Below are 18,246 nucleotides of genomic sequence, written 5' to 3'. Positions count from 1 at the left end.
AGGGAGGGAAATCAAACCTTTGCAAGGTGTGGTGCGGCAGTGGTCCTTCAGATGCGAGCAGTTCTTGCCCTCGTAGTCTTCAGGACATTTACACACATAGTCTGCCGCCAGGTTGTAACACTGACCCCCATTCTGACACGGACCGCTGAGGCAGTAATCCAGATCCAGCTGCAGAGAAAAGACCCGCAGAACAATTCATCTTCAAATGGGGGAAAAAAAAAAAACACCCATCGTTTTCCTGTTTCATGTATCCATGGCAACAAAATGCAGATCAAAGTCTTAAATTAATAAAACTTACACATCAAAATAAACATGAATGTCTTTAAACACTGAAATGCAGTTGAAGTGGAGACGATGTTAATCTGCTATAAGCTGAAAAAGACCTGGGGCTTCATTTATAAAACTGGCATAGGAACAAAAACCGGCATGCGCCAAATAAAGTCAACTTTTGGGATTTATAAAAACCAAACTTGATGGGAAAATATTCCCATCTCCACGCAACACTGACCCAGGCATACGCATATTCAAAAACAGGGAACTACGACAACAACGGTCCAGAATAAAATCAAGGAAATGATGTGAAATGTGAGACATTTGTGCACAATCCACTATTACCTTTCACACCACGTTAGATATTAAAGCTGTTTGCAGAAATAAATAAAGACGCACATTTAATATTAATTCTCCTGAGCGCATGCTCAGAAAACAAACACCGCCCTCCCAGCTGGAGCACCGCCCACCCAGCTGGAGCACCCAGCAACTAGAAAGAAATATTATTAAACACTAAATAAACTGCTACCAATTTCAGACGTATCTGTACATATTTAACAAATTAAAACAAATGGCTAAATTACCGGCATAATTACTGTCATTTAGCAGACGCTTTTCTCCGAAGCGATTCACCCCCGTGGGAATCGCACATCGGTCTCCGGCATGGGATGCTCTACCGACAGAGATATCCAGCCGCATGTTCCGACTCCTCTGGCATGTCTTGCCTCCTGACAATGCGATGACAGCAGTAATGCCGACGCCGTGCCCACCATTTAAACATTTTTATGTTTGTCAACGTGGTCCATCAGGATCTCTGTCTCACACCCAAAAAAATTCACTTCTTTCCTGCTTTTCCCTCCCGAGCCATCATGGAAATGATGTGATGAATATGTATTACAGGCGTTCACCTGACCTTTTACAGCCACTACGTGGGTGTGGTAAGACATTCCCTCCCTCACCAGAGCCTGCTTTAGAGTTGATTCAGATTTATAAATGGAAACAGGTGTAGGACGTGCGTGTGCACGCTTTTATAAATCTGAAAGTTGAAGTGCACAGCATTTCATTTTTGCGCCGCAGACGCCACCTGTAGTTTGCTTTGCTACACACAGTTTTATAAATGAGGCCACGGGTGTTTAGTTCCAATCAAGCAGGAGGAGGGACACAGAAAGTACCACACAATTCAGTTCAGAGACAATATTTTCACAAACAGGAATCAAATTTTAACTTCAGTGATTCATTTTCTCAACATTTCAATAACGGCAGACAGCAGAATATATTTCGGTTTGGTCCAAGTAGGACATCATCACGGCCTCATTTATAAAACTGTGTGTAGCAAAGATGACTACAGGGGGCGTACGTGGAAAACAAATGATGCGAACAAAAACTTCCAGATTTATAAAAGAGTCCCACGCCTTCCTTTTATAAATCTGAATCAGCTCTAAAGTGCACACGTGAGGGAAGGTCTTGTCCTGCCCTTATGGTGAATGAAAGGTCAGGTGTAAGAAATATTCATATCATTTCATATCTTGAATGGTGGTTTGTGGAAGGGCATCGTTCCTCACCTGACAATTCCTTCCAGAGAAACCAGGAGGACACAGGCAGTGGAAACCATTTACTTCGTCATGGCAACGTCCACCGTTTAGACATGGCCCGCTGGCGCATTCGTCCAGGTCTTTCTCACAATGATCCCCCCCGAACCCCGGGGAGCACACACACTTATAACCATTTAGCAGGTCCTGGAGGAAAAAAGTGATCAAGACAAAATTATCATTCAAAACTTGATTGTTCTTCTGATTTTTTTACTGTAGTTTTGGAGTTTGTCTCTTTTCTGAATCATTCATTTCAGCAGTTTTTACAAACCCATTCAGATAAACTCAGGATGGTACAGAGAAAAGAAGACAGTGATTCTTCTGTTTGACTTGAATTTCATTGCAGACAGTACGAATCTGAGATATTTCATGTTTTGTCTCATTAAATGAATGTTTTTTCATTTACATCCTGTGATGGTGTGGGGTTGGGGTATCTATCTATCTATCTATCTATCTATCTATCTATCTATCTATCTATCTACATACATACACTTATACTGCTACTGGTGTGTAATGTGGCCCACATCAGTAAACAAGAAGCCATTGTTAGAGAAACAATAGCAGAGAAAAGTGGCATTTAGTAAAAGAATGAGGATCAAGAAAGTTTGAAGTAATCTGATCCACTGTCGTCATGGAGACACGACTCGGCATCGATTGTTTATAGCTCCAGGTGTAACAGGAAAATGATACGAGCTGCATAAAGACCTGAAAACAAATTCCCATCCCACCGAGAAGTGATGCTCACCTTGCATGCAGCTCCGTTCTGACACTGGCCGCGACAGTCGTTGACGTCTGCAGGAGGAAATGGAAGAATGAGCTCATTAAAAAGCTTTTGGTCAGAGCAGAAACACGAAGGGAAGCTGCCGGCTGCTTCACGTGACGGTTCATTGCACAGCTCCGTTCCTCAGTCTACTGCTTTACTTTATTTCACAAACAAATCATTAAGCTTGTAGACAGAAGACATCAGCAGGAAGAGAAACAACAGAGAAGTTTTCCTGCTCAACACGGTTTCATTAAAAAAAATTATATATATATATATATATATATATATATATATATATATATAACTGTGTGTGTGATGGAAACTGTGTGTGTGTATATATATATATATATATATACACACACACACACACACACAGTTTCCATCTGTAAGCGGAACACTTGAAAAGATCTGTGATCGTAAAATGTTTCTATTAAATCCTTTAATCCTTTCCAAACTCTGAAGTGGATTATACTTGGCTTAATCCTGATATTCAAATGAAGCTGAGATCATCCTCAGCACATTTCTGACTTCCCTTTCCTTCCATCTCTTTCTTCTTGGAGTTAAAAATTAAATCATTTTCTCAGTATAAAGGATAACAGATATTGTTACTGGTTAAATATTCTGGTGCTGCATCCACAGCTCGGGCTGCCTTGTCCGGTCTCGTCATAGAGCCGGTTTTACTCACCGATGTCACAGTTCTGGCCTGTCCAACCGGTGAGGCACTCACAGAAGTATCCACCAATCAGATTTCGACAAGAGTTGGCATGGACACAGGGGGTGCTATCACACTCATTAGCATCTAAAAGCAAAACAAACAAGAGAAGAAACAACAAGTTTCAACACAGTGTGCTTTCCGAGTTCCTCTCAGTTTTGTCTTCTTTGTACATTAATGATTCAGGGAATTCTGGGCAATGGCTGATTCTTCTGCTGCTGTTGATGAACAAGCAGATGACAATTATGTCTCTGTAGAAAATATCTGTTTGCATCCCAGAATAAACCCAGCAAACCACCGGAGCAGCCACAGTTTAAGGCTGTGGAGCATGTTGGTGATGTCTGGTAGTGGATTAGAGGGAAGATCTGGGGACCATTCCTTCTTCATGGAGATTAGGAAAAACCTCAGGATGTGGAGGGAGGCGGAATGCCAGAGGAAAATATTTAAATGTATTTAACCAGCTGACGCTGACATGAAAACAAAGAATGAACATCCTAAGAACGGATGCTTTACATCCTAATAAAAAGAAGTCTTATATGAAAAGTTAAACCACGTTTCTAGTACAGAATAATGAGAGTGTGGCAAGACGATGTGTGAGCATGGGAAGAATAAATCCATTTTCATTTGGTATGGGAAAAAACCACAATTTATTTGGCCATTCTGCACACCAAACAAACTTCATCCCTCTGGGCAGTCCAACCAGTCTGCTTGGCAGCACTTCCTATTTATTACCCAAGGCCCCACCCTCTCAATTCCAACAGACCTATCACAGCAGACTTCTGAAAAATAAGGTAACAAGCTCATTAACAAAACATCATGATCCTGAAACATATTCTTATGTGCTCATGAGCTTAAGTCAGCAGTATACACAGGAACAATTCAAAACAGAATTTTAGAAAATCAAACATATTTAGTACAATCCTTTCCCTTCAACTTCTCATTACAACTGACCGATGAGGCAGGTCTTTCCAGTCCACTGAGGAGGGCAGGTACATTTAAACCCGTTGACCAGATCCTGGCAGGTTCCTCCATGACTGCAGGGGTTCACCAGGCACTCGTCTTCATCTGAGACACAAAAACAGTCCCAGTGTTTCTCAAACTTCCCTGAAGGATCATCAAAAACCAGGTCTAAAGGGGCTTACTGATGGAGCAGTACGGTCCGGTCCAGCCGGGTGAACAGTGACACTCAAAACCCAGACTGCTTTCTGAACAGCTTCCTCCGTTCAAGCAGGGGCTGGACAGACAGGCGTGGTCCGCTGCACACACACACACACACACACACACACAACAGATAGCATGTTACAGGTGTTGTGGGTGAAAATGGCATCAAATATTGTTTCTCACAGAACACAAAAAACACCCCAACAAAGTCTGGGATGACTTCAAACTGCTGCAATGCATATCACGATCCTTCCTCTCTCTGCTTTCCCAGGTTGGTATTAACCCTCCCCCGACCCTCACTGATCTCTGACCTGACTTTTCCACAGCTCCTCGCCACATGATAAAGATCAAGCTGCCACACTTTTCTTCCAAAGCTCACAGATCCCTCATCCGATTTATGAGGACATAAAAACTAAATCTATCAGAGTAATCTCAACCTTTCATCTCTGGATGTATAAACTCTTAGAAGAAGCTTCAGCAGAGCATCAGAGGATGGTGGAAGTGTGTCCTGGGAGTCCTGCAGGACCAGCTCATTGAACCTGGGGCCCCGTTCCTCTCACCTATCTGACAGTTGACCCCGGAGAAGCCTTCAGGGCAGGAGCAGTGGTATTTGTCCGGCCCCGTGTTGCTGCAGGTCCCTCCGTTCAGACATGGCTGCTGTGTCCCACATGTGTTGAGGTCTGCAGGACGGAAACAGAAACATCACCATCAGCTGTTTAAGAAGAAAAAGAATTTTCTGTCTTCCAGGAGTTAAACCACCATTATTTGTCTAATCAGACAACATTTCATTCAAGGATGTGGAAACTGGTAATTTTGGTCCCTTATGCTTAACCCTCCATTTCCATTTATTTAATGTGTAAAGTGAAAGATTTCTGCATAGCGACTAAACACAAAGTTAGATGGCCCTAACTTGGACCTACATGGATCTGGTCCTAATTTCAATGTTTGACCCTAAAACTTAGACATGCCATCACGCGAAGTGAAAATGCTGCTCCAGGCTGGGATGCAAAAGCTTCCTCAGGCTTCAAGTTTTACAGATACGTTGCTATAACAACCAAAATGCAGATCTAAAGGGTCTGAAAGCCATAAAGACAAAAGGGAGGAATGGATCCTGACTTGGACTTGCCAAACTAGACTTGTGTGATTCCGGACAGGTGACTTGCCAGTCTGGCTGTGCGGCTCCCCGTCTGTGATTGGCTGGATGCTTTGAGCGCCTCCCTCCCTCAGCCGGTTGAACTGTTAAACCTTCTGTTCTTCCCTGTAGCTCCTGCTTCCATCTGACATCCATTCAGGTGAGCTGTGTTAGGTTTTTGAACAGTTTGGTCCTTCTATGTCATGTGATCACTTCTGCAGCACTTGTACCAGGAACGCTGAGCTCTTGGGTCTAAAGAAGCTCTGAAGTCAGTTCAGTTTCTTTGTTTTGGCTCCGCATAGTTAACTCTGCTGATGGCACTACACTGTGTGAGACAGCAGACAGCCCTGAGGAGAGTATGTGAGTGAGTGTGTGGCATCTTATTTTTCTGAATGCCAACGTGCACTGAGGACATTTATGCTGCTTTCTTGAGTTTGGTTCTCGTTCTGTTTTTTGGATTTGTTTGCTGTTTGTTGTCCATTTGGGCATTGTAAGATTTTTGTTGAAATAGTAAACAAAAGTAAGTGGTTTTGTATCAGAATAAATGCTTAAAAGGAGACAAATATAAGGCTTCTCATAAAAATGCTGAACACAAACGGGTTTCCGAAACACAATTCAATAATTTTTGAGAAGTTAAGGTAAATTATTGGGCTAAAAAAGATGCTAAATTAAGAGCCGTTCGGGAGCCAAAAGAGCCGGCTCTCTGAAACAAGCCAAACATCCCATCACTATAGGTCTGCACTGATCAATAAATGACTTTAACCAGTTTATTCTGGTTTCAGTGGTACTGGCTGAGAGGAGCTCGAAACAACATCTCCCACAGAAATGACCTCATGTGAGTATGTTTGGTGTTATGAAGACATGAAGTCACAGCGTGTGACCAACAAGCAGCAACCATTATAAGATTCAGGAAATCAATCAATACAAATCAATGTCCAGTAAAGTGATAAAAAGACATGTGCATGTGTGTGTGTGGTTATAAGTGTGTACCTTTGTCACACAGCTGTCCTCCATAGTTGGTATCACAGAGACATTGCCAGGGCTCCACACAGCTGCCGTGGACACAGCCAGGATGAGGGATACACTGGTCACAGTACTCCCCCTGCCAGCCATACAGACACCTGACACACACACACACACAGATAAGTTATGTTAAATAAATTAATATTTCATGGATCATGTTGCTTTTAAAACACGGAGCCTCGTTCGCCAATAACTTCTCACAACCTTAAATTTTTTCTTAAGTTGTCCTTTTGAAGGTTTTTACAAAAACTCCTCGTCAGATTCATGAATGTGTTCAAAGACCAAAACATTAGTTTATTTTCCTTAGATTAGTGAATACTAATCTTTCTGTAAGTTAAAAAGATAGACCAGTTGGACCTAATCTGCAAGTAAACGTCCAAAATGTCCATTAAAGATCATTAGGCTGACAACTGTGTGCAGAGACGTAGATAAGAAAAAATAAAGTATGAAGGAAAATAAATACTAATAAAAATGTGCTCTAAAACCTTATTGTCCTCATTTCTAAAGTGATAACTTGGTTATAAATAAACACATGGCAAGATTTAGATCCCATAAACGCAGCCTTATGTAGAAACGGATCATTAATTCCTCCTGAACCTGGACAGCAGCCGGCAGTCTGGTCCATGAACGCATCACGACCAACATCCTGGAGGCGTCGTGGCTAAAGAGGAACGAGGTGCACCATAGAATAAATGTTCATCTCTTCCTATACTAAACCTCCTACAGTTTGTAAAGCACATTCCCTCCTGCTGCGTTATTAACCAGGCAACCAGGACATAACCTAAAACTAATCATAATAAAAAGCTACTGTTAACTACTGATATTCTTCTGGATGAGGGAATGGATCTAGTGTGTGTCTGCAGCATGTTCATGAATTAATCGAATGAATGACAAATACTTTCATTTTCCTCTGAGCGAAAGGATGATGTCAGAACTTAATCTGATATTTATTTTAAAATAACAAAATACTTAGTAAATTACCAAAAGTTGTTTTAAAATTCAAAAACGCAGCTATAATTTTATCATTATTGTATTTTAATGAACTGAACAGAAAACAACAGAAACCCTGATTTTGTTCAAACACATCTGCTTCTAAATGTCTGTGTGACATAAATCCTGTGTGTTTGTAGGATTTGTTTTTAGCTAAGAACAAAGTCAGGATGCAAAAATATTGGTGAATGCCACAATTTTTGTAAAATATACGTAGGACCTTACCATTCTTACAAACTAACTAGAAATGAGTCTGTAAGAAAGGCTGGTGAAGAGGACCAGTGTCTGTCATCTTACTTGCAATCTCCTGGGATTTTACAGGATCCGTGTTCTGTACTGCAGCCCTGTCTGCAGATCGCTGCAGAGAAACACAGGAAGCAACAGAAATAATAATAAATATTATAAACACAAATGACTGAATGATTATTGTGCAAGTTCATGACGCAACATCCATCATCTGCAACAAGATGGTTTCCTCCACATGGAGTCCAGTGTTTCCACGCCAACGTTCCTTTTAGTTATAAAGCCTACAAAAATGTGTTATAAAATCAGAGATGCCAGCATGACCAAATAATCCCACATAAAAATCTGCTAGCTCTGTTCTGAAATGAGCAGAGTCACCAGTGAAAGTTCTTTGATCTGAAAGAAAAACCCTCTGAGTGGCTCACCGGTGTTGCAGTCTGGTCCGGACCAGCCCTCCATGCATGTCTTGTTGCCGTTATGGTCACACTCGTAGTGGCCAAAGAAGTCGTGTCGCGGCCGGCAGAACTTGTTGCAGCCGAAGCCGTAGTAGTGCTCGTCACAGCTGAGTCGAACCTGGAAGTGGAACTGGGCCACAGGGCCGTTATGCTCCAGATTCTGCCACTGCCGGCTGGGGTTGATCATCCCAGAGTGGAAGGCTCTCTCGATCACCGCCCCACCAACACCTGTGAATGAGATGGTTTTAGACCAATCAGAAAACATGCAGGCCAGGGATGAAGAGAGCTGGAACCAAACTTGTGCTCCCGTCCTCCTCTGAACGTGGCCTCCTGAGCTGCACACAGGTTTCAGTTACACTCGGTACTCAATGTACCAGCGCTCTGGAAATGCTGAGCTGCTCTGTGGTATTTCACCAGCAGGGTGGAAAGTGTGCTGAGGCCGAGGTGACGGCATCCATTAAACCCACCAGAAACTCTACAAGGAACCAGACGTTCTCCGAGCAGGTGATACTGCTGCTGTGGAAGCAAACTGTGACACTTCACATCATGACGGTGAATAAAAAAAATGTGCTGAAAATGGCACCACAGTAGCAGATCTGGAAAAAATAGTTTACCTGGATTCGCACTGTTCGGGATATTTGAGCAAACATCCAAACCTGGCACTTAGTTGATGAAACCTACCCGAGCTATGACGCCAGTACCTGTTTGAGGGCTGCAAAGTACACTATGGTTTGCTTTACTTTAGCTTTTAGCTTGTCTTTATAAAGGCAAACCTGTGTATACAGCAGAAACAAAAGGTCATTATTGGTACTGTAATGACCTGTTTAATGACGTGATCCAGTAGACAGTAGTAAAACAGTGGCCTTTCTGTGAGTTTGCATGTTCTCCTCATGTATGCATGGGTTCTTTTCAGGTACTCCAGCTTCTTCCCACAGTCCAAAGACATGCATGTTTGGTAAAATGGCCACTAAATTCTCCCTAGTAGTGAGTTTGTCTCTCTGTGTTGGTCCTGCGATGGACTGACGACCTGTCCAGGTGTAACCCGCGTCCCTGCGACCCTGAATTGGTATAAGCGGTTAGAAAATGGAAGGCAAACTACAGCACACACAGAGCAGCAGTGAAGTAAATATTCACCTCCTTCTTTATACCTTTTTGGTCGACACCAGTATCAATCAGAGGGTGATGTCAAGCTAAACGTTTATTATTATTATTTATTAAGGTGCTACTTATCCCAAACAGTAGTCTCGCTCCTATCAAACAAAGCCGTTATTACAGTTGTTTGTCCATTCAGAGACACCGTAGTAAAAGTAGTGGCACAAATGGCAGCTGGCATGTTTGTGGACCCACAGCAAGGAGATAGAAATGGTTCATTCTAAGAAAAATAAACTCTTAACTATTTTAGTAAAGTGATTAGATACCCTTAGAAACACAGTTTTTAATGATTAATTACATTATTCTTTCATCGTCCTCTGATTTTGTTTCACGCTGCACCTTTAAGATGTTTTTTTTTTTTTTTTTTTTTAATAAAAGGTCAATTTTATCAGCAGTAAGCTCCTGCAAAACATGATTTTTCCTAGTTCTGTGAATACAAAGCTGAGACTGAATCTAAATCCAACAGGACAGCAAATGACATGACGCTGGCTGGAGATGAACTCTGGGAATATGTTTAACCCTCCTGTACTCAGAGCTGATCACAAACACACACAGGGAAGGTGTGTGTCCAGTCACTGTCTCATAGCTGCAATGACAAGCAGCCGATTTCGCCGACGTTTAGAGGATCTCATCCGCATAGGAGAGCAGGTAAAGAGCTGAGCCGACCCATTCAAGGGAAAAATGGAAAACACAGGAGGTCACCTCAGACCACAAGCTGGGCACACTTAGCTTGTTGATGCTAAACTGAGTTGGTCAATATTTGCTCTGTCCTCGTTCGGCTCATCAGCAACCTTTCAGCTCCGTTTGTGAGCTGATGGTTTCTGAACATACTCTCGAAATCTCACATAAAGATTCAGCAGGAAGGCAAACATATTTTAGTTTCTAATGTTCTGACTAAATTCAAAATAAGTGAAGTCTGCCTGACTCCAGCCACCTGTCCTGAGGTCAGCTGACTTCACACAGGGCCTAGAATGGTTCCCTGAGGGATGTAAAATACAGCACCGAGCCAATACTCCCGCTCCGACCGCCTCGTTGACCGCCTGGTGTTAACAGAAGCTCAAATAAAACTGGGGAGCTTTGAAGAGTGTGTGTGGATAAATCAATCAGTTTTCTGAATCAAAATGATCCCATTCATTCTCAAGATAGTGCAAAATACATTTTCATTATTACCAAAAATAATATATTTTTTTGTGAAGCTTTAAAAAAAAAAAAAAAGTTTAAAGCTCTTTAAAAATATTTAATGTGTTTTTTTAGTCATGCACGCTGGCATCTTTTATGTTCTCCTTCTCCTTCTCTTATTATAGATCATATATATGCATGACTTTTGCAAGCTATTAAAATTTATTTTATTTTTACAAGCAGTTTTATTCCATTTCCACCATGTTTTTGAGGGGAACATTTTAACCTTTATTTTACAAAAAGAAAAGAAAAAAGAAAAAGATGATACTCACTGCTGGTGGAAGAGTCGTTGTTCAAGTCCAAGGCTTCCAAAATCAATGAGTACGACCTCTGCACACAAAGACAAACAAAAACCAACTAATCAATTAACATCTGACTAATTAACTGAATATTTGAAGTGTCATTAAGTTTCAGTTTATTTCTGGTTTCTAAAGATGAGACTTTTGAAAGTAAATTGTTGGTGTGTGGGCATGTGAGTAAGAACATGTGTATGTCTAAAACACTACATCATTTTCTGGCCTTAAAACTCTGCATTTCTGCCTCGTTTTCATGGCGCAGTGACATTTATTATGTACATTCATCAAGCCGCCGTTGCCCTGCAGCGTCCCGATGCTGACAAACCACTTCACAACTTTTTGTCTCCAGCCTCGAGTATCATGTGACCACTACATTTTACTGCGCCTTGTTACACTCCAGAAACTGGACATCAACACACCGGTCATATTACATGCTGAACATTCAAAGAAACACAAGAGGACATGATCAGAGGAAAAGAGGAAAAGAAAAAGAGAAAGGAACAGAGGTAGAGATAAGACAAGAGTTAACATCAGACTGACTTTTGCTGTCTGGAGAGATTTCAGAGTAGAGACAGGATGAAGACGGATGCTGGATTAGCCGTTGTTATGGCGTCACAGTATGAAAACCTGCTTGAAGTCTGGCTTTAAGACATCATGTTTGAGTCAGAATTAAAAAGCAGGTTTCAGTTTGGGTTGGGTATTCAGTTGAGTTGGTTAAGTTTAGGATTTGAGCTGTAGATATTTCTGCAAAGGGTTTCTAAACATCTCTAACAAACAGCTGGTTTATCTTCCACATGGGGGAAGCTTGAAGTGCAGGTCCTTTGGTTTTTGTTTTTCCTATTAGTTTTTGCTCTGACACAGGTAAGAGTTCACCAACGTTGGTGGAGAAAGCACGGACTGTAATACCTAGTATTTCTAGTATGGTAAGCATCACAGATGATGATTACTGCTCACTAACTTTTAGCCAATCAGACATCACTGTGCTGATTTGATTAGTTGTGAACATGCTAATCTCCTGGGATTTTTAACACTGTGGTCTCTTCTTCTTTTCAAACCCAGCATGGATTCCCCTTCTGTCGTTACATACATCTGAGATCGCAGTGGAAACAAGCTTGTTAAGAAAATTTCACCCATTCATTTCTTTATACTGGTCAATTCTGAGACCTGATATTAAAGGTTTGAATGCCACAGCTCACCAGAGTGGCTAACTACTAGCTGCTCCTCATCCCTAACAACTGAGAATGCTTTTGGAGAAAAGAAGGACCACCCTGGTATCAATATATGTCAGTGAGAACATAAGAAATACTGTACCTGTTCAAGGCAGCTGCTGGGATAAGCTTCCCTGCAGCATTTCATACTGAAGATTCACGAGTGAAAGCAAAGAATCCGGAAGAATCCGAGTTTAAAGCAGTATACATAGCTTCAGGGCTAAAAGAACTGTAGAAACTTTCCTTTTTTTGTTCTCAGTTGTTCCACACAGAGCTGTCATAACATAAGCAGAACGAAATAAATAATGCGACTGAAAAGCCTCTGAACAACTCTTGCAACATCTTTGCATAATTTCTCTGACTGAAACTGGATTTAGGCATCGATTGATTCTTCCTGACCCTGAGGGGGAAATAAGTGTGCTGTCCACCAAACACTCTGGGTGGATCCTCAAAACATTTTGGCAGCTAATTATGAGTTTAAGATGACAGCTGGAATGAAAAGTCAGCAGCTGGTTACCTGCCAACAGTTTCCACTCACTTCTCGCCAAAGCATCCAGCAGCATTCATCTGCAGGCTGTCGCAGATTTCCCATCACTCCCCATGCCTGAGATTGTTTGATCGAAGAGGTGGAACTACTTTCTCTGGCTGGATGTGGGAACATAGTTTGTGAGAAGGCAGAGCCAGGCGACATGTGGAGGCAGGTCGAGGCAGGGAGAAGAAATTTAAGAGCTGTAAACTTCCTCTCATTACGCTGTTCTCTGGTTTATCTGATGTCTCCACCAGACTGACTGACAGCATGATGAGAGTGAGATGGATGTCAGGCATCACTGGCTCTCTAAAGGAAACTAGAACAATTCAGAGCTCCCTGAAGAAATCTGCAGCAAAACAAGATCTTTGATGTGGCTGTGGTTAAAATTTGCCTTTGTCATAAAATATTAAAAATGGTCCATAAGATTTTAAACCTCATGCTGATGTGCCTTTGGGCAAGACATCTATCCCTGAGCTGCACCTGGTGACAGAAGATCACTCTGCATGATGGTGCTGCCTTTGTTGTTGCATTTAATGGGAAGGAGAAGCAGAACCTTGCAAAGAGAAGATAATATACAACATGCATCTGTGATAATGCATCACCAAAAATGTTATGAGTGACAAACAAATGTGTCCTGCAGACGAAAGATTCCTCGTATTCAAAGACAAGTAAAAACACAAACTGTTGCCTCATAACACAACGTTAATGTACAGAACTGACGTCTAAATTCTGCTGTTAGTTTACATTCAGTCTGGATCTTCTGGTTTGTTATGAACCAACCAGATCTCTCAGGTCATCAGGGTCAAGTCTACCTTCTGTTTCCAGAGTCAGAACTAAACATGTATGTGAGGCAATGTTCAGTTTCTGGAACAATAAAAACTCTCTTTAAAATCAACATTTAAAACTTTTTGCCACCTTTTATCAAAACAACTGTTAATTCCTCACACTGGAACTTTAATTTCTACATTTTATCTCATTTTTTCTTTACTTGGTTGCTTTTATTTATTTTTAAAGTTCATTTTTAATGTACTTTTAAAGCTTCCTCTGCATCCTGAGTAACGCCTTTGTTTTATGTAAAGCACTTTGAATTGTCTTCTACATGAAATAAACCTGCCTTGCTAAGTGTGATCTCATTGGTCAATTTTCCAGGTAACTCCACCTGTTTTTAAGTTAATCTTTTTTCATCTAGGAAAATTGCAATCTTCTACTAGTTTAAAAAAAAAAGGAAATTATACTTATAATTAATAGATGAAGCCTTAGTCTGGAGGGTGATGGTTGCTGGTAAAATGATCTCCTGTATCTCTCTGTATTGCACTGGACCTGAGGAAGCCTCTGACTGAACACACTGTTGTTTCCTCACCTTCTGCTGATTTTCGTACAGTCTTAATTCAGTGTACAGACACTTTAAAGTAAGGATGAGGAGAGGGGAGCAAGGACTGGATAAGAATCAAAGTACCTGGATGTTTCCAGCATCAGCCAACAGGGAGATTGATTGACAGCCAGCCAGCGAAGCCACATCCCTCCATCTCACTCTCCAAGATGTCCAAGTTTACCTCGTTGTTGGTCTGTTCAGAAGCAACTTCGCTCTAGTCGGAGTTTCCTTTCATTGAGCAACTTCTATTACTGTGTCTTGGTGACTCCTGGTGGATATATATTGTATATATTGTATCTGAACTATGCACCCCCCAATCCCAGCCCTTCACCCACAGTATTGTCCCATAAGCCCCAGCTGCAGCCCAGCCAGGGCCCTGACTATTGTTCCTACAGAAACCTGCTTATATAAACCAGCACTGTCTGCAGGAGGTGGAAGGAGAAGAAGAAAGGGTTAGAAAGAAAAGAGAATCTAATGCACGATGAATGAAAAAATGCAAGACAGCAAGAATGAAAGAATGAAAAGCACAAGTGTCACAAATGAGTCACTTAGTAAAAGGAAGAGATGTAGCACAACATTACACATGCTGAGCTCCCATAAACACATCTGACGCACAGAGAGGCCATTTGGACCAGTCCTGCCACTTTAGACTAAGGAGTCAAAAAAAGAGAGAGCAACAACAGAAACCTTATCCTGCCATGGCTTCATTTAACATGCCAGTAACCAGGGTCAACGGCAAGAATGTCCTTCAGCCGGCAGAGCAGCGCCACCAACAACGGTCCTTTATCCCCTCCACACTGGAAGGTCAGGGGAGGAAACAATGGGAAAAAAAAAAAAAAAAAAAAAAAAAACACACCCGAAAAAGAAGCAGAAACAATCTGATGGCAGGAAACTGCAGCAGCTACTGATGCTCCAATCTGGCAAAGCCTGAGGCCGGTCTGAGCTCACGGATCAGACTAATGGGTCGATATGAAGTTACAGGAACTTCTAATGTCAATCCAGGGCAGCAGATTCGGCACTTCAGTCAGTGAAAACTGGAATTCATGGAGTCTCGCTTAAAAATAAGAATGGAGCAACTATTCGTGCAGATTTTGGGCTGATTGCTGCAGATTTACAGGATATGTGCAGCTTCAAGCTCATGAACTATATATCACCATCATAAAAACTCTTTAGGGGAAAAAAAGTGGGCAACTAACTCAAAACCCCAAGTGTCCCCCAGAAAGCCCGGCTTTACTGCCATGTGGGTTTGGAAGTGCTAGCATAAAAAAAATCTAATTTCAAGACACATCAGAACTTTTGAACTCACCGGCCACGCAAAGCTGAACGGCAACACGACCCTGGCTTTGTTGTTCTTGGAATTTCTAAAGGAAAATGTATTCCCACCGAGCACAGGTGTAGAGGCGGTGCCGAAGCTGCAGGGTCCAGCTGGGGAGACCTTCAGCTGGTACTCCTTCAGACAGACCCGAAAGTAGGTGTCGCATTGGTCCACAAAGCATCGACCATCCACCATGTCACCAGATCCATCACAGCAGCCGCCGCTTTGCAGCTGCCCGTTAACGTTCTGCATGGACAGAATCTGAAGCTCAAAGAATCCTGAAGCTGAAGAAACCTGCAACAGAGGAAGAGGACGATGGAGTCAACATCACAAACTAACAGCTCAGAAACAGCATTTTGTTGCTAAGGTCTTTAGATGCTCCCTCAGTTCAGAAGAAACATGGAGCTTTTAAGTTTAAGACGTAAGGAAGTTGGTTTGGATTCAGACTGATTAGGTCCTGCTGGGACCTGGTCTAATACTGTGGGTCAGATCTGTCTTCTGGCCCCAGTCATCCGAGGACAAACTTTGAAATTTAATGCAAGTATACACTGGTTAGATCTTATGAAAGCATGTGAAAACTCTGACAGTTCATGAGTTTTTCACTAAATAAAATCAATTAAATGTCTATAAGTAGAAGTTCTGGAGGACTGGAAACTGGTTTTAAATGATCATCTGAAGCAGGCAGCAGAGGATGGGATTTCCCTACCTTCATTCCCTCAGAATGAGTCAGCAGATACCAGTAGCCGACTTCCCCATGATGAAAAAAAACCTTCAATGTCTTTGATCAGATTCCTGCTGCTGTTTACCTGCCCTTCAAACTATTGGCTCTCAGAGCAGAAATCTGTCTAAACTAAGTTAAGTACTGGTTTCCTGGTTCCAGTTTATTGCAGTTCCAGTTGAAACCACGATGTAAAACTGCATGTTTGACCTGAAAATGCTTAAATATTAAATGTTTTCTATGAAGAGAGAATTTAAAACCGTGGGAAAGTGAGCACAGAGGTGGGATCAGAGGGCTGCAGAGTCCCAGCAGGAACAACCTGAATCCTCTGACGTGGACTTTGTTAGTTTCTGCAGGATCTAATTCACTCACACAGAAGACTGACAGGAATCACAAACAATCTGATCAAAGCAACAAATGTGGATTTCTCTCTAATTATTGATCATAAATAGCAACTTGTGGCAGTGCAATGAAAAAGTTTCAGGCATGTGATCCTAAGCTTACCCAGATCAGATGCAATTTATGTCCCAAAGCAACCAGAGCCCCTATAATCTAATTGGGACTAATGGTCCTTTATGTTCCCCTTTAGGTCTCAGTTTAGAGTTAAAACCACTTAAACACGTCATAAGAAAAACTTTGATTCTGGAGTCAGTCTTTCATGTCTGGTTCCAGGTTCAGTCTTTAGGTCTGGTTCTGGGTCCAATCTTTAGGTCTGTGTCTGGTTCTGGGTCCAGTCTTTAGGTCTGGTTCTGGTTTTAGGTTCAGTCTTTAGGTCTGGTTTTGGGTTCACTCTTCAGGTCTGGTTCTGGGTTCAGGGGTCTGGGTTGAGTCTTTCCCAGAGTTTGAAGACGATGAAGATGTCCCTGAACACAGCAGAGCGCCTGTGTTCCGTGTTTCCAGGTACCTTCCTATCAGAACTATGTTAAAATGAGCAGAAAACCAGCGGGAGGCTGCTGTACCTGGATGCGGGCAGAGAGCAGCAGCAGCTGCAGCCTGAAGGCGGCGCTGAAGAGCGCGCAGCTCCGCGTGAGGCTCATTGCAGCGGCGGGTTGTTGCCCAGCGGCTCTCGGTGCGCTGACAGTCGGTGCGACCCTCTGCTCGGGGTTTTAAGTCCACCTCTCCGGGTGGAACATGCACAGACAGAGGCAGAACTGCAGATTTTCTTCCCGAAAGAAATCTCCACACAGTCCCGACAATAAAAAGCGGTCTGTCTCCTTCCTGCACGGGAAAGCTTTTGTCTGCTATTGTCCTGCTTCTCTTTTATTAGCTCTCTCAGTAAAACTGCCTGCAGCCTGGCTGTCTGCAGCTGGAGAAACCTGGTCAGCACTTAGACTTATTCTGGAGGAGGCTGTCTAATATCCACAGTGATGGGCGGGGCTTATATAGAAACCACGCCCATCACTAAATATTAATGAGTAACGGTTTGTTTGCGGTGAAATCACACAGAGGTGGAGAAGTGCTTTCACATAAGGAGAAAACTCACATGACAGGAGTTTAGCGTCTCAATGATAATTTTAGTCAGAAGTGACACTTTAGCTCCTGTTGGAGGAAAATTTGGAAATAAATATTCAGAATTTCACCCAACTTCCTCAGTAATCACAACAACACGTCGTTTCATTTTTAACTATATTTGGGAACAAAATCTATGACGTATGGAGCCCTTGAAAGAGAGCTGAAAGAGAATGATGACTTTAAAAAAAGACTTAAGGATTGTTGAATTTTCTCCTTATGAATTCAGACAGACTGAGGTTGTTGTCTTTGGGAACCTCAGGAAGACACTGGAATTACTCTGAATGGTATTACCTTGGCTTCCAGTACTACAGTGAGGAACCTTGGAGATTTTATTTGTTTACCAGGGCTTATCCTCTAACTGGCATTTAAAAACAGAATTCTCTGACCACCTTCCACCTACGTGATATTCCCAGACTGAGGAACATCCTGTCACAGAGTGATGCAGAAAAAAGAGTCCATGGATTTATTATTTCCAGGTTGGACGGCTGTAATTTCTGATTAGTGTTCTGTCCCAGAAATGTTCTAAAAAGTCCCCATCTGATTAAAAATGCTGCAGCGAGGGTTCTGATGAGATTTATCATCAGAATAATTTCTCTCCAGTTTTCTCTTCTCTTCATGCCTTTCCAT

The 18,246-nt window shown here is 42.1% G+C and overlaps 1 protein-coding gene across 1 annotated transcript in view; it reads right to left on the bottom strand.

Moving 5' to 3' along the window:
* LOC121638341 (protein jagged-1a-like) overlaps positions 1-17,438 on the bottom strand; it is a 32,227-nt gene extending 14,789 nt beyond the window's left edge. The window contains exons 1-13 of the mRNA XM_041983067.1: positions 17,067-17,438; positions 15,381-15,683; positions 10,942-10,999; positions 8,309-8,566; positions 7,938-7,998; positions 6,618-6,748; positions 5,056-5,175; positions 4,477-4,590; positions 4,286-4,399; positions 3,308-3,421; positions 2,605-2,651; positions 1,833-2,006; positions 18-168 (exon numbers count right to left, since the gene is read on the bottom strand). Of these exons, the coding sequence (XP_041839001.1) occupies positions 18-168; positions 1,833-2,006; positions 2,605-2,651; positions 3,308-3,421; positions 4,286-4,399; positions 4,477-4,590; positions 5,056-5,175; positions 6,618-6,748; positions 7,938-7,998; positions 8,309-8,566; positions 10,942-10,999; positions 15,381-15,683; positions 17,067-17,144 (1,723 nt within the window). The 5' untranslated portion in view covers positions 17,145-17,438. The remainder of the gene's footprint in view (positions 1-17; positions 169-1,832; positions 2,007-2,604; positions 2,652-3,307; positions 3,422-4,285; positions 4,400-4,476; positions 4,591-5,055; positions 5,176-6,617; positions 6,749-7,937; positions 7,999-8,308; positions 8,567-10,941; positions 11,000-15,380; positions 15,684-17,066) is intronic.
* Positions 17,439-18,246: the final 808 nt, after the last annotated feature.

This window comes from Melanotaenia boesemani, chromosome 4 (genome assembly GCF_017639745.1).
Source record: "Melanotaenia boesemani isolate fMelBoe1 chromosome 4, fMelBoe1.pri, whole genome shotgun sequence".
NCBI classification, from domain to species: Eukaryota; Metazoa; Chordata; class Actinopteri; order Atheriniformes; family Melanotaeniidae; genus Melanotaenia; species Melanotaenia boesemani.
The sequence above is the reverse complement of the archived record's forward strand: the minus strand, read 5'-3'. Positions and strand labels throughout refer to the sequence as shown.